Source organism: Mycteria americana, chromosome 2 (genome assembly GCF_035582795.1).
Source record: "Mycteria americana isolate JAX WOST 10 ecotype Jacksonville Zoo and Gardens chromosome 2, USCA_MyAme_1.0, whole genome shotgun sequence".
In the NCBI taxonomy this organism is placed as follows: Eukaryota; Metazoa; Chordata; class Aves; order Ciconiiformes; family Ciconiidae; genus Mycteria; species Mycteria americana.
Window position 1 is genome coordinate 88,071,587 of NC_134366.1, and position 17,439 is coordinate 88,089,025.

General features: G+C 36.8%; 1 protein-coding gene across 1 annotated transcript in view; it reads left to right on the plus strand.

Moving 5' to 3' along the window:
- Positions 1-6,154: 6,154 nt before the first annotated feature.
- Positions 6,155-17,439, plus strand: part of LOC142406703 (cadherin-10) — a 65,379-nt gene continuing 54,094 nt past the window's right edge. The window contains exon 1 of the mRNA XM_075495639.1: positions 6,155-6,385. Within this exon, the coding sequence (XP_075351754.1) occupies positions 6,155-6,385 (231 nt within the window). The remainder of the gene's footprint in view (positions 6,386-17,439) is intronic.

Here is a 17,439-nt window from a genome sequence, read left to right on the forward strand (position 1 = left end):
TGTGAAAGTTAACTCAGTGTATATAATCAGATAGGAAAGAGTCATCTAGAAGGGAGAACAGGATGCAGCAAAGAATGAAATGCTATAGGGACCTCACAGGGTACAGAAATGATAAAGATTTGCATGTCCACAAGTCACCTACCACTTTGTCACTGCTGCATGCATAACTTGTCTCCCAAAATTTTAGGGACAAAAGTAAATTTAAATGTCTAAGTAGAGAATTACCATAATAGCATACTACTCTCAATGTCTTGCTGTGAGAAAAACTGAATTCACTATATATAGAGAGCTAAAAGCTATTGTTAAGTATCCGAGTAATCTAATTAATACAGAAAAGCCTTATTAATAAACAGTCAAAATTGTTATGCAAGATAACTTACTAATATCTTCTGCCTTTTCTCTGGCATTTGACTCACCCTTTCAATGTCCTGCTGTGTCTTAAGACTGAGGGTTTCAGTCTTCCTTAAGAAGAACAAGGAAGGGTTGTGGTGAGGCATCCGGAGATCTTTACAGGGAGGAGGACAGCGTTCCCCGCAGCAAGGAAACAGGGAGGAGTGAGGTGTTAATACTTTCTTCCTCCTCAGTTTAATGACTGCTTGAGGTTATTTTATCCATTTTTTGGATATCACATTTACTGAACTACCAGTGAAAGGCAGACTGAATCTTTAACCTTCCACTTTGAAATCAGTATAGTGCATGTTAACTTATTTTTTTAATAACAATTAGGATTTGTACTATATAAATATGCTTAAAAATAAGACATAAGGTATGCTTCTCTGTAATCGCTCTGTTGCCTAAAACATTACTTAACTTTTGTAGCAAAAGTTATAATGCTCACTATTTCCTTTTCCTTTGTTTCCTCTGCTTGTTTTTCAGTCTTTCTCCCCATGAACTATGATAATAATACGAAAAACTCATTTGAGTGAAGTAGTTTTGATGATTGGGACATATGATTACTATTACTAATTAAAATACATAATCCCTGAAATGTTAATTTAGGTTTTTTAGCTTTTTTTAGTTTAACATCAAACTATGCATACTCAATTCAAGTTCCTTAGTGGATCAAGGGTTGCAGGACTTCAGAAACAGGATTGAGTTCTAAAGTTTAAAGGTGTAGCTGACTGTTTTGCAAATTCATGTTATAATTTAATCACTGCAGTGTGTAAGTGTTCTGCTGGAGGCTATGAAATAAGCAGTTTATTGACAATTTACCAATTATCTCCTTATTTCAGAACTAGGCAATTACATTATGAACGGCTTTAGGCAACTTCATTGGGATATAATAGATAAAGCAAGGAACATAAATCTATAACACAAGGAATGATGAGATTAGAAGCCATTAAGAATTGATCATTTGAAAGAGCTCATTTGTTTGCTTCAAGTACTCTTAAAAACCTTTATAAAAATTGTTGTCTTCTTTTTCCCTTAAGGGGTAACTTACACGTATAAGTTACACTTACAGAGAGAAATATTGTATTGTGTTTTATATAAAAGTCTCTTGCAAAGCTGTCTGTTTAAAGTACTTGCTTCATCATACTGTGCTCGAGAGCATTAGAACTTTCTTCCTGTTTTTGACAAAGAGATGGCAAATAAGTTAAAACAACTTAGCTGAGCTGGAGGCTCTTCTGAGGCAGCTTTTTCTGCACTTAGCTGCCTTCCTACTTCCATTTTTACTAGCTTGTTAAACAGTTCCTATTATTTCAAAACCTAGCCAGAGTTTTGAATTTTGTTTCTGGCATCATAAGCCGGCAGTCAGAGATCTAATGAAATACAGAAGCACCTTACCAAGTTACCTTCTTCAAGGAGGAAATCAAAATGGTAGCAATTATGTCTCATGGCTGATGGCTGTAGGCACTTTGAAAGAGGTTCTGCAGCTTGTGGTGGTGCTCTATACTGGTGGCTGGAGGGGGACCAAAGATTTAGAGAAATGGGGCAGAAAGTAAGAAAAATTTCTTACTGTGGGTGTATATAACAATAGCTCTACTGGTGTCACCTCTGCAGAGCAAGAGCAAAACAAGAACAAAATATGCTCCAGCATCTTCCATTGTAATAAAATTAAAGATTGTTCTCCTCATAAAATTCCAATGTAGTTTAACCTAATTTGTCATGAAGCATTTTTGGTTCCAAAAATATCTTTCTTTTGTATAAAAATAACAAAAAAGGACTGAAAGACAAGATCAGAGATGTGAATAGATAATGGCTCCCAACTGAAACAGAAATGGTGAAAACAAATTACATTGTATAAATATCTTTCTTTAAACAAGCTCTTTGAAATGTTACACAATTAAAATTCAGTTCAGGTTTGACCAAGGTTAAATATGGAACAAAAATCATAAATAGTAGCTATCCCACGTAAAATTTTTTGCTGTTCAAATTTGCTTTTCACAGGAGAGACGTTTACTAAAATTTCTTCATTAAAAAAAGACAAGCTTTTGATCCATATGACAGTTTTTACTTTAAATTTAATTCTGCCGACTTCCAAAAGCAGCTATACATTAATGCAGAAAGACAGACAAAAAGAGGAAATCCTTTACTAAGGAATAACATCTCAGCTGTAAAAGATCAACCTCCTGGAGCAACCAGTAAATGGAAGTCTAATTGAGAAGAAGTGCCTCAGTTAAAGGTATTCATGGTCCATCTTATGTGTCCATTAAATCTCATGAGTTTCAAATGGTATGAAATATGTTTTAGTATTATTAGGGGAGTTGCGTGACTGAGCAAGCAAAATATAGGACTTTCCAAATTTTGCAAAAATTACATTTGAAATCACATGAATACAGTAGAAGTTGTATTAAAACATTTTCTTCTAAGTTCTGAGAGATACAGAAGTGATTAACCTGTGGAAAGTGAGAACTGCCTAATTGATTTAAAACTGTTAGCTGAAAGTTAATGGTGAAATGATTAATAGCTTCAGTGATGATTGATCCATCTCCTCCATACTAGAGAATGTTCCATGAAAACTCATTAAAAATAATTCCAAAACAAAAACCTGTATAAACAAGAGCAGAGTTGGACACAATGTTCCTCTGTAGTAAGTTTATTGTAATTTAGAAGGCTATCACACAGAAATATGGAACCTTGCACATATTTGATAGTTGTTAGACAGTTTTAATTTTTTTTAATTATTTTTTTTCTTTTCTATTGTGAGAAAAAGTTGAGAAGTGGTCTTCTGGAAGAAGAGGTAGAGAGAGATTTGAGCAGAAAGACTGGTGAAATAGTTTCATTTAAAACGATTTAAAGCTATTTAAAACTATTTCAGTTCTTTAAAAAACCCCACTTACTTGAAGCCAGCAAAACTATTACAATTCTGCTGAGTTCTCAGACCCTCTTCTAAGATAAGATTTTCACCAAAATTTAGACATTTTTACAATTAGTTTTCCAGGGAATTAAAAAAAAAAAAAGGATAAATTTATCTTTCTCCCTTGACTGTCCAGCTCTGGCAGGGTAGTACAGAACCCAAATATGCAATGTATTACAGAACTGGGACTTCTATCTATCTTCTGTAGTTATATATTAAAAGGTTTCCTTCATCTAATTCTCTTCAAATATTTCCTCTATTCCAGTGCTTTTTATTTAATTGTTATTAGTTCAGTCCGTTTTTTCTTGTTTGCTAGTTTATTTTTAAAGGTAAATGTTATTGCTTTAGTGTAGATTACTATCAAACTAATTACATTTAAAGCAGGAACCTGAATTCCAACAGGAGTCACAAAGGAGTGAAAAGACCATGCTGGTACGTACATCCATTAAGCAGCCATGCTTGCCAAGTCCATGTGCATTAGCTACTTTTGTAACTTTAACAAATTTAATCTGAGCTTTCATTCTGCTGACCTAATTTAACAAGAAGGAAATTCAATAACAATCCCTAATATGGAAGCATTATTTCCCAAGAGGAATTTAACAACATTTCTACATCAAATAATAATGTGTGAATAATGGAATATATATACTGATGGCAACAAGAAAGTGAAAAAAGGACAAAAAAAAACCACACCAAAACCTCCCAAATATTATATCGCCTTTTCAAAAAAAAAAAAACCAACAGCTTTCCAATTTTTAGGGGAACTAATAATATCTTGAAGACCTAATTTCAAGTTTGAAATTCCTATGGTCTTTGAGAAGAAACATTCCTAAGTATCTGAGAATAAATCATAGTCCTCCTCCCTCACTCAATATACCTTTGTTTCAAAAGAACATAAATATCAGGTTGTGAGAAATAATTCCCAAGGTGGAGGACCACATCTTCAGTTTGTACATGCTGATATAACTCGGCCTATGTTATTAGTTGTTTGTATTAGAACAGATTGTTCTGGGTAGTATTCAAAGTTCACAAATCAAGTAAATGTCAAAGTTTTAGGAGAAAAGAAGAAGGGGTAATTGAAACGATACATAACCTGGTGTTTATTTAGACAAATGGAAATGAATGCCTGTGAGTTACTGTGAACAGTCTTGGGGCTAAAGTCCTCGAAAGCAGTGGCTTTGAGAAATTCTTTAGTCTTCCAAATGTTGGAGGAGAGGGGAAAACATTGTCCTGAGAGAATTTAACTCTGAAGACAAAAGCTGGTACCTGAACTGAATCTGTTCAGTTATTAACACACGCACACATACATGCCTGCACACAGTCTTTTAACTGTAAGAAATCACTACATTTCATAGGCTTTCAACTCTAAACCCCTGAAATTTTGTTGCAAACTCTTTTAATCAACACAGGCTTACTGGTAATATCTTAAATAGCACGTCAATATCAAACTGAAACTCAGAAATAATTTCTGAAAGTTTTACATAGTTCTACTTCAAAAAATAAAAAATATTTAAGATGATAGTGAGCTATAGTATAATGTCATTGAAAACAGAGGACACATGGGATTGCTGTGTTCAATGTTACTTATCCTTCAAAATCAGAAAAGAGGAGAAAAAACACCCCAAGCTTTTTAATACTTCAGTTTTGTGCCACATATGGAAGAATATACAAGGAACCGTAACCACCATCCATACATTTTGTTTTCTGTGGGCATGCTAAAAAAAACCAAACCAAACCATCCTGATTAAAATTTGCAGAAACTATACCCTATTATGAAGGCAAATCATAGATTTTCATGATTTACTGAAGGAAAACATTACCAAATGATCTCACTAGCAAAAAGTGTTAGTCTTTAAATAGTGGAAGTAAAGTGAAGAGAACCTGGCTAAATTTGTCTTGCTGAAATAACATCTCATGGTTCTGTCAGAAGGAAAAACTAAAAGAAAACAAAGCAAAACAAAAAAAAGAAGTGGAGATAAAACAAAGATGAGTTAGGAGAGGCTCGCCTTCTCTCTGCAATGTCACTTCCCACAATCAGATTAATTTAAGTACTTTCCAAAATTAAAGTTATTCAGGATACTTGCAAAACAGGCCCTCATTTTTTAAATACTTCCTACATTTTAAGGCTAAGTTAGCATCACTCCATACTGCAAGATCATATCAAGAATTTTTTCTATTGAAAAGTTTGCTTCTTGTCATGTTGTATTTCTTCTGATGCATATGATGTTCTCTTTTACCATTTAAAACACCCTGGAGAACTGGTGTTTTGCCATTTCCTCATTTCTAAAACTACTTTGTGTTGGTTTTCAGTCCTCTTGATAGTAAGATTAATAAAACACTGGAATTCTTGTAAATCGAATAGGGTGGAAAACATTTTAAGCAAAGGCAGCAGTATTTAATGTGTAAGTTTCAGCAATATTAATCCCCCAGTCTATATAAAGAACACTCTTAGAAGTTTCTAAGTTGAAAGATTTTAATGGGGAAATAGTTGATCATCTTAGGGCACTCTTACTTTTTCTTAGGAAGTGTTTTGACAGCAACTACCTACCTTATTCACAATGTTCTCCCTATCTGGATAACCTTTATATTCCTAACCAGGTTGCTTTCTATGTCATAATGTTTGTATCTGCAGGTATAGTAGCAGGGATGTTGGACACTAGGGACTGAATGCATTTCAACTTACATTGTCTCTTCTCTGTTTACTTTCAGGATTTAGATACTATGTACAGTTCAGAGATGAGTTGCTGGGAAGTGCTTGGCTGCATCAGCAACTAGAGACATAAAAAGCAAGTCAAGAAAAACAAAACTGTAGACTCCATCGCTGACCAGCTTGAAGAGCATCAGCAGTGGAGAACTATGACAATACAGCAAGTCCTATTACTTCTGCTGCTCTGGATGTGGCTGCTGCATCCCTGCCATACAGAAATGCTGTTCAGAAGGACTCCTGATCTCAGACCCAAAAGCTTTGGGGGACGTGCATCAGGGAATGATGGAAAAGCAATTCACCGCCAAAAGCGAGGCTGGATGTGGAACCAGTTTTTCCTTTTAGAGGAATACACAGGATCTGATTACCAGTATGTAGGCAAGGTAGGTTTCTCATTAAGATTTCTGTATAATTGTCAAATTTACTTCTCTTTCTACAAAGCCCTAGTTTCTACGTTTTATTCTAATGCATAAGAAGCAGATTTCCAGGCACTATATACATATCGTTTGTCCTGCTAGAATCACTAAATTAATATTGCTAGTTAAAGTTCTTCAGAAATATTTGAATGAAAGAAATGAAGACATCTTTGACAAATTCGTTTTCTTCCTACCTAACATCGTTCCTACCAGCAGCCCACTCAGTATCTCTTCTGTGTCAAAACATAATATTTTATAATTCATTATAGAATTCTTTTTCAACTCTTTCTTTTTGAATATTTCATGTTTCATAGAAGACAAAGCATTCTTTTTCTGTGTTTATGTTTGAAGAATGCAACCTATTTTAAAGAAAAAATATTCTTCCACTTTAATGCTCCCTGAATTTCAGTAAACTGCAGTGAGTAAAATTCATTGACAACCATATGATAGAAATGAGGGTGGTTAGGAAGTGAACTACAATAGAAGTCAACAGAACTGCACATATGACTGCGTAGCATACTAGATGCATACATCAAGGACACTGGAAGTGTCTTTTTGTCATGATTTAAACCCAGTCGGCAACTAAGTACCACACAGCCACTCACGCACCCTCCCCACCCCGCCCCGCTGGGATGGGGGAGAGAACAGGAAAAAAAGTGAAACCCGTGGGTTGAGATAAAGACAGTTTAATAGGAAAGCAGAGGAAGAGAAAATAATAATAATAATAATAATAATAATAATAATAATAATAATAATAATAGAATGTACAAAACAAGTGATGCACAATGCAATTGCTCACCACCCACTGACTGATGCCCATCCCATCCCCAAGCAGTGATCGCTGCTTCCTGGCCAACTCGCCCCAGTCTATATACTGAGCTTGACATCATATGGTATGGAATAGCCCTTCGGCCAGTTTAGGTCAGCTGTCCTGGCTGTGTGCTCTCCCAGCTTCTTGTGCACCTGGCAGAGCATGGGAAGCTGAAAAGTCCTTGAGTAGTGTAAGCACTGCTTAGCAACAACTAAAACATCAGTGTGTTGTCACATTATTCTCATGCTAAATCCAAAACACAGCACTATACCAGCTACTGGGAAGAAAATTAACTCTATCCCAGCTGAAACTAGGACACCTTTAAATTATTTTCAGTTCACGGTTATGTTTTGCCATGTGATTTATTGAAAAATATATAACGTATAATGCTACAATAATATTCAAACAGGTACAGGTTAGTTCAGGTTAATTCAAAATGATAATTTGCTTGAAAGTGGAAGTTAGTGTCAGCAGTAATGGGTACCAGTTAACACCAATGGTTGCTAACTGTGTATATAAACACAGAAATTTCATTTTCTATAATCCAGATTTTCATTTTTTACATGGTTTTGAACTTGTAAAATACTGCAGAGAAATACTGATGTTGAAAATCACAGAATCACAGAATAGTTGAGGTTGTAAGGCATCTCTGGAGATCTTCTAGCCCAACCTCCCTGCTCAAAGCAAGGTCAGCTAGAGCTTGCTCAGGACTATTTCCAGTCAGGTTTTAAATATCTCCAAAGGTGGATACTCCACAATCTCTCCGGGCAACCTGTTCAAGTGTTTGACCACCTGCTCAGTAAAAAGTTTGTTCCTATATTTAAAAGGAATTTCCTGTATCTCAGTCTGTGCCTATTGCCTCTTATCCTGTCACTGGGTACCACTGAAAAGAGACTGGGTCTGTCTCCCTCACTCCTTCCAATTAGGTATTTATATACCTTAATAAGGCCCCTGCTGAGCCTTCTCTTCTCCAGGCTGAACAGTCTCAGCTCTCTCAGCCCCTCCTCATCTGAAAAATGCTCCCATCCCTTAATCACCTTAGTGGCCTTTTACTGGACTCTCTCCAGTAGCTCCATATCTCTCTTCTACAGGGGAGCCCAGAACCAGACACAGGACTCCAGATGTGTCTTACCAGGGCAGAGCAGAGAGGAAGGGTCATGTCCCTTGATCTCCTGGTGATGCTTTTCCTAATGGACTCCAGGGTGCTGTTGACCTTCTTTGCTGCAAGGGCACATTGCTTGCCCATGGTCAGCTTGCTGTCCACAAGGAGCCCAAGCTCTCTGCAAAACTGCTTTCCAGCCAGTTGGTGCCCAGCATGTACTGGTGCATAGGATTATTATATTATAAAACATTTCTTCAAAGGATTAAGAATGTTGGGGGATTTGAGAAAGGAAATTCTTGTTAAAATTTACGAAATATGAATACTAAGTAAAAATTTAAAAGTGCAAGCTTATGAATGAGTAAACTGCCTTTTTGTTTCCACTTTTTATTTGTTGCTTTGAGTTTGTAACTTTATCACTAGCATTTGAATGATACAGCCATTTCCAAAGCATATCGAGAGCCTTGTAAATAGTCCCTATATTTATTTCATACACTTATCAAATGTAAAATCATGCCTCCCAAGTGTTCCAAAGTATCTAGGCCAGTTCCTCTGTCCAGGCCAGACTGATAGCTTATGAAAATTGACCTTGCCCACAAAATAAGAAGTGTCACTGTATCAAAACACTATGCTATTGTATTCGGAAGTGTATTGCTCCCAGAAATCCCAGGAAATAAATAGCTTTGCAGGGCACCCTGAATTTCAAATTATTTAGGCTCCTTCAGAAACCTGCTGATTACTTCTTTTTATTGTAAGTTTTTGAATATTTATGATCCCAAATCGTAAAGTGTGAGTGGTGTAACTTAATAATTTTCTTCCAGTCATGATGAGTGAAGGAAGACTCTTTAGAGGAAAAAGGGTTAACATTTTTATAGGCTAACTCATCTGCATTAGAAAAAGAGAGAGATGTTGATAAACACAGAACTACTTTGGCTGAGAGAAAATAAGCATTTGCAAATGGGAAGTGATAAGTAAAGATAAGTAAAATGGCAAGTAAAGAGTACAGAACTGAGAAGAAACTTGAGGAGCAGTTAAGACTGCACTTTCATCTTTTTTTTATTTGGTTAGAGCAAAATAGTTGCTAATTTGAGCAAGCAAATTTAAAATTAACCTGAGTATATAAAGTTGCCCTATAGTAATTTTCTGACAAGTTTGGGAAAAGTGGAGAAAACACATGCAAAATGAAGAGTATCTTAGCATAGCATTCGCACAGGGAGAGTTTTACACGAAAGAAGCAAAAGGAAACAGAGATTATACATGGAGCTAAAAATTGATTGTTACTCTAATTAGTGTTTTAACAGTCTCATAGTTCAAATTCTCAAATTATTAGAGAAGAAAAAATTAATGATTAAAATCATAGTACATAAACTTTATAGTAGCTATCTCTTTTCCCTCGTGTTGCACTCACCTTTCCAAAGGCCACCTGGGTTGTACAGTCAAAACATTTCAGGATGTTTCCTTTTTTCTGACTTTATCCAAAGCCAAAATGATTTGGATAGGTGGGTGACATAAAATGCCACCTTCTTGTTAATTTCTCTGCAACACGTTTGGAGATGATGTTTGGAAATTATGTGAGATAGTAAGAGCACAAGTTAGAACTCAATGATTTGTGGTCAATGACTAGGACAGAATGTTTGTCATGGAGAGGTTTCAGTCAAAAACAAGTACTAAGTGTGATTTTTAAAATTGACAATAATAGTTAGATGACAAACATGCTAATGAAATGATCAGCAGAAATTCCAAAACTGAGGCTACCAGATTCTTCCGGATTTGTGATTTACATCTGCTTGCTTTCTGAGCTCATGATTGATATATTTTTTCTTGTTTCTTATCCTGCATCCATATATCTGTCAAGGGAGCTTGAAAACTGTTGAATACCACATTACTGTTGAAACCAGTGTCTACAATTCACAATGCAATTTATGCATTCATTTATTCACTGTTTAAGTCAGCTTGAGAAGGTTCTACTAGAATAATATGCTGGAAATGAGATTCAATGAATGAATGGGATACGTAATCCAGTAATAGCTGAAGAGTTCCTTGTTTAAGTCAATCATGCTTGTGAAATGGTGGCAAAGTACATATTGACTGATTATGGACATTCACTGGGTGCTTCAGGTCAGTATTTATTATTTTTATAAGAAAGGAGGATGGTCATCCTTTCCTTCATGTAATATACAGCATCCTGAGGGTAGAAATCAAAACTATGTAAGTGAATTTTGTATATGCAGAAACTCAAATAATAATTAACAACAGTAGTTGTTAAGGCTTCAACCTTTCTAGTAAAGGTTGAAGCCATAAAAGAGCAGTGTGGGAAACCAGACCTATATATGTATTACGCAATTTATCTTTGAGCTATCTTTGCAAAAACATACTAGAAAACAGTAATTCTGAGAAAATGTATTTCTCCCAGTTTCAGAGAAACAATGCAGGGATGGTCAAAAATAAGCTGAAACCTCATATCAGAAAAGACATTTTATTCATATTTGGGGTCAGAGTTATGGTTAATACTTTCTTTACGTCTTTTTCTGTGCAGAAAGACTATGTATGCTCTATTATTCTTTCTTAACATACTGAAAGCTGATTCATAATTTTTATTTCTTTTTGTTAGTACATAGTTTCAAGGCCCATTTATTATTTTTCAAATAAAGTGGTACAATTACAAAGTATTACACATTTTCAAACTTGTTCTGAAAAACTTCAATTTCTTTTTAGTATATCCAGTAAAAACATATTTCTTTTAAATCTAAAAATTATACTGTAATAGCTGTCACCTAAAGGAAGCACTACTGTGTACCAACAGTGTTTTAATCCACAGTCATTCAAAAATAAATTTACAAATAAATTCTTCATCCACATTAAAGTTTATTTTCCTTCCTTACTATTTTGCCAGACCTTGCCATTTGTTTCATTCTTGCAGATATTTTTCCCACTTTGCTTTCTGAGATAGCTAGTGGCCTTTTCCAGCAATTTTTATCACAGTAGTTTTATTGCATAAAGGATCAACTGACATGAATTTTTCAGTACTTTGAGTGAAATTCTTAGTTACACTGCAGTGTTTTTTAGTATCTCAAAAGATAATTTATCATATATTTACACATGCATTGATATATAATTTTGCGTGTGCCATATTAGAACTGTTACCAGAAAGGATTATCCTGGCAGTATTCATAATTGCATGCTTCTAAGTGCACACATTATCCTTGATGGCATAAAGAGCAGAATATGTCAACCTCACTTAGTTCCTTTCTGTTCGAGAACTCCAATACAGACAGGATTCTGAGGAAGGGACTTGGAGTATTAGCAACGTATGCACACATGACACAACAGTTACTGGTTCGTAGCCTCTTTTCCTTTTAGTAACTATCTGTGTCTGTTAACACTGTGATATATCACAGAACTGGTACCTGAAGGAGGGCTCCACACCCTTAACTCGATAAAGCCTTAAAGACAGCTATCCTAAAAGTGGCATTGCTTTTAGACACCTCAGCAAGAGCGTAGTGTGTAACAAAAGTGTGAATGGAGCCCAGGACGGCTTACCACCCACTCATAAAGATGAAAAGTAGGGAAGCCTCAGATGTTGCCTGTACTCTACTTAAATGTATATGTATTGGAATTAAATACACTGTTTTAAGTTGATATTGCTAGTATTCCTTCATATTAGTACTGTTAGTATTGATTAGTAATGCTTCATATAGTCCATAATCCAATGAGAAATATTTTACATAGAATTTGGCAACATCAGAGGTAGAGATGCATTTTCCTGAAAGTCCATGTTATGTCAACATAAAAGAATAAAGATTAGCTAACGTTAGATGCACATAGAGTTGTCACTGTTGGAGAAACAGTCAGTTTTAAGAAAATATTAAACAAAATAATTTCCTGAAAGAAATGAAAGCCAGAAACCATCCTGGGGAGGAATTTTGAATGGACTTTTCTTTCTGATGCAGCAGCTACCAAAAATACTGGTTTTGGAGAGGTTAATACAAAAGAGCATGTTGTCTTGATTTCAAAGGGTTTGCCATCAAGTGGGTAAAAAAAAAAAAAAGATCCCAATGAAGTGTTGCTGTTGTAGTGGTAAGAGAAAGACTTACCAAACCCTTTTAAAAACTTCTGTACTTTGATTCCTGAAGAGTCTTTCTACCATAGCTCTTTCTTTTGTAAAGACCTTTGGTGTCATGAGACACTAAAGAGTAGGATTTTTAATTGTAAGTGCTCATATGCAGGCATAATATTTGGTGTAAAGGTCATCATAAAATGCATTCCTTTCAGGTGAAGAGAATCAACTCTGTGGCACTGAAGTTCTGTAGAGGTTGAATTGTCAGCTGGAGCGGATCCTTGTGACAGGGATCAATAAAGAAGAATGGAAAGGGAGGAAAGATATTCTGCAACTGAATAAATGAATTGTGATCTGCTGTGTCTAGGACTCAGCTGCCAAGGTGAAAGAGGACAGCTTGTCCTTTCACAGTTTCCACTTGGGATTTTTTGCTGTAACTCTACTGGATACAAAAAGCAAGTTGTTCATAGCTGTGTATCTTCAAAAATCTTGTCTCATTGAAGATACTGCAGTGTGGTGGAGTCAACACTTGCGGGACAATAACATTTAGAAAATTATTTCTTTCTCAGCAAGACTTAACACATGGGCTGTGAATAGGGTTATTTAAGGCACCAATTTATGGCAAGGATATGAAAGCTTGTGTTTGGGGGTACATGTATGGGCTCCTACATATTTCAACACAGGTCGAGAGTATCAGAGTGAAATATGCTTTAATTCCTTTTCTTTTTGAAGGACTGGTTCTTTTCTACCTCTTCTTGTAGTCCAGAACACAGGAACTGTGATGCCTTCTCAAAACACATGGTACAACCATTGTTTTTCCATAATATCAGAGGCATCAAAAGCTTCCTGTAAGGTTGTCCTGGAGGCTGATTGATTCTCAGTGGGTGCTGAGATGAAATTCTTTCCCAAACTCTGTTTGGGAAAGATCCAGCTTAGTAGGGAGTTTATGACTGTAAGTGGTTAGATTCATCATTTACTCTAAATTGAAGCATGCAGAGGGTTTATATTTTCTGTTTGCAAAAGGACTATTCCTTTGGAAACCTCGGTGTATGTTGGAGTCTCTGACTTCTTGCTTCATTAAACAGCAGCAGAAGGCACTGGTGGCAAAGAGCTGACCTGGCTGAATAATAAGTTTTTATTCCCATAAAGAATGAATTATTTGTTAGCTACTGTACTGCTTGTATCCTTACAAGACACTGGGGTTTGCTGGATGACACAGGACAGAATTAACAGACAGTTGTTAAGGAATATGAAGGCTTTGTAATATCCACCAGTATTTTAGTGAAGACCGAAGAATCCACAGTTGCTGTGTGCCTGAATCCAAAGCCAGATATATTTGTTCAAAGGCTGTGGATTCCCAGCTCTGAACAGATGTCTGTGCATAAGAGTTTCTTGAAATTATTGTCTGGTCACAAGGGAAGAAGGGCTGGGTCATTTGCGTAGGGCATACTGAGGGCATACTCAAATGAACTGCTAAAGGAGATGATCCCCAGTGTCCAAATTCTCTGATGGTAATTTTGGACAGATGTGCCAGGCACTGTAAATGAAAGACCTAAGTGAGCATTCCCAGTTGCCTCTTTAGACTGGCAAATCTTGAAAAGGGTGAGGAAGAACAGAGACCTACAGTGAAACTCCTGTGCTTCACAGTGGACTAGTACTGGAATGGATTACTGTCGTTTTAGACTTTTTTTTTTAGGAGTGCAGACCGCATTCAACAGAGCTGAGGGTAAATGTTCCAAGGCAGTTTTGCCCTTCTTGGGGAGTTCAGTGTCAGTATTTGTTCTGTTAAGGAGAAATGCTGGATGTGTTGAATGCCTCTCTGCTTAAAATCTGTCCTTAAAGACCAATCAGGCAGGCTGATTTGGGATTGTCCTTTTTCTTTAAAATGGTAAAGTCAATAGGACTGTTCATCCAACCAGAACCACCTAGCACTGCAAGAGGCATGTTTCATAAAAACAGTGGGGCCTCATCAGATGCTGGCAGCTCAAACTGTCAAGTGAGGTAATAGAGGAGATACAGCACACATTGGGAAAGAAAGAAAGGAAGGAAGGAAGGAATGAAGGAAGAAAGGAAGAAAGGAAGGAAGAAAAACAAAGGAAGGAAGAAAGGAAGGAAGAAAGGAAGGAAGAAAGGAAGGAAGAAAGGAAGGAAGAAAGGAAGGAAGGAAGGAAGAAAGGAAGAAAGGAAGGAAGGAAGAAAGGAAGGAAGGAAGGAAGAAAGGAAGAAAGGAAGGAAGAAAGGAAGGAAGGAAGAAAGGAAGGAAGAAAGGAAGGAAGGAAGGAAGGAAGGAAGAAAAACAAAGGAAGGAAGGAAGAAAGGAAGGAAGGAAGAAAGGAAGGAAGGAAGGAAGGAAGAAAAACAAAGGAAGGAAGAAACAAAGAAAGGAAGGAAGGAAGGATGGATGGATATAGGCAAGGATAGCAAAATGAAATCAGAAAACCTAAAAAGATGAAAAAGTAGGGTAAATAACAACGGGGTCATTCAAACTGTAGCTTAGCAGAGAAGATCTGTTTTGACAGAACTGAAAGGCAGCATGTCTTTTACTTTTATTACTATATGAGTTGGACACAAGGGAAAGAGGTCAGAGCATGCCAATGCCTGTATGGGTGCTGCTAGGGAAAAACTGTCTGGCTAACAGCACTAATCTAGTTGTAATCAAATGAATATGTCTTCTTTACCAACTGGTATGGTGAAAAGAGGGGAAGCACCATGGTTCCAGGTTTGTATCTGCATCAGATCTTCACTGGCAATGAAGTCTGTGCCAGTCCCAGGCTCACATCACGTATCCACCCATAGCTAATTGCCAGAGGACCTTGAGTCGCATTGCAAGTGATGCCCTGGTGAACAAAGTGAACCATGGTCCCAAGAAGACAGAAACCACTCTCTGAGACTGCAAGACTCCAAATTGAGAAGCAAGGCAAACCACATAAAAAAGAACTGTAAGACACTACATTGCTTGGGTAGACACATCTATGTCTGGGGTAGACACATCTATGTCTGGGGTAGACACGTGTAAATGCGCTTGTAGACAATAACTTGAAGTTAAAAACTAAGCTTAGTCCAGAACCTTTTTCACTTCTATGGCTATGGTTTTATACATAGTTTGCATAATTTTAAAAGTCACGATAACTGGAAGAGTTATAGTGAATGAAATGGGATATCATCTTTAAAAGTTATATTTGCTCAAGCAAATGCTAATTTGATAGTCTGTTCTTATTTCTCCTTGGCCTCTATAGGACCATAAATATTATATAATTTAACACTGTTAATGGTCTTTCATTGAAATTCAAAGCATGGAAGAGGCAATAGATCCTGAAAAACATGAGGTGGTTTTAATCATTATTCTCTTTTTCCCCTTAAGGAAAACAAACTAAAACTGCATGCCATTTCTTGTAGGAGGTGCAAAGTAGAGGAAGCTGCTCATTGAAATAGGTCTTGAAACATTAAATTCTGCGGAACAGAGTTATTAATCAGTTGAAAATTAAATGAACTTTCTAGTTCTTCCTGACCAAAATGACCCTTTGCAGACAATTAAAAGCACTCTGTTTCAAGCACGGCTTTTACATACTGCTACTGGTATGTTTAACTTCTGAGGTAAAGCACTAAAACATATTTCCTATTTGCTGTCATGGGCAGCGTTTTGCCCTTCCTTCCCCAGGCTTTCCCCGAGGCGCCCGCCCGTGGCTGAGGGGCTCAGCTGGGCCCTGCGGTGGGGCCGTTGGAGCCGGCTGGAACCGGCTGTGTCCGGCACGGGGCAGCCCCGGCCGCTCCTCACAGGGGCCGCCCCTCCAGACCCCACTGATGCTGCGCCGCCGCCTGCGCCTGGGCACCTGCACTCTATATGATAACATACTTAGCTCATATATATTAAAACAGTTTTTTTGTTATTTCCTTTTCCATGTGTCAATAGATCTCAGTATTGTAGAATCATACACTATGCTCATACTTAATTTTCATCTGCTGTGAGTGCTTCACAAATAACACTTTCAAAACAGTGTGGGGGTTTCACTTCATGATTTTCTACATCCATCTAATTGCTTTCATGTGCTTACCCCTTATGCAAATACTTTTCAGCTCTACTCAGAAACTCATGCAAATATGAGTAGGGACTAGTAACTGAATATTGTTTCCTCTTTTTCTGTCAAGTTACTGGAAGCTACATCTAATGGTGTTCAGTGCTACAAGGTAGTATGGTAAATGCAAGCCCCTGGGAATGTCTGAATGGTTTAATGAATACTTGCTAGTTTTGATACAAGAGCGAAGAAGATTATTCAACTTCTCCATTTTACTTTTTTTACACTTTGATACTTGAGTGCAAGCCATTTAACAATATACTCCATTTTGGTTTTCAAAGAAGAATCAAAGCAGGTGCATTGTGACCATAATTTAGAATCAGAACCTGGGAACTCAAACTGTGACAGTATGTCAGAGAGATTTTGTGTGTGTTTGTGTTTTGTTTTGATAAGCACACTTTAAATTGCAGCTAAGGCAAACTTTCTTTTCTAAGTGCAGGAGATGTCTACAACAGTAGCGGTGGTAGTTACAACATAAATAATTCATGGCATAAAGGCTTGGTTCTGGTGTGAATTTGATGAGAAGTTAAGTTATAATGAGACTGAGTGGTCAGTATGGTCCTACTAGTCACTGGGGTAGGTTTCCTGCCACTGCCTTTCTCAGTCTCTGAGAAAACTATTTTAAATTGTTTGACTTTTTTTTTTTTTTTTCTCCCTAATAATCCCAATAGCAGTGATCTGCCATTTTGAAACTTTGTGCAAGCACAAAGTGCAATAGCATTAATCAGTGGTCGGGAAGATTTAGAGGGAAGATAGTCTAAGTTACAGGCATCCTTCTAGCAGGTGTAAAATCACCAGTGGGATGCATGTTGCTGCCTTCACGGAGAAGAGTTACAGCTCTCTTGAGTGATTTCCAAACTCTGAGTTTGTACATGGTTATGCATTGCACTTAAAATGGCATCATGCTTCAAAATAGTATAGGAAACAGGGAAGTAGTTTAGTTTGAACTCTCCAGTTCCTTTCAGTTCAATTTATCTTTCA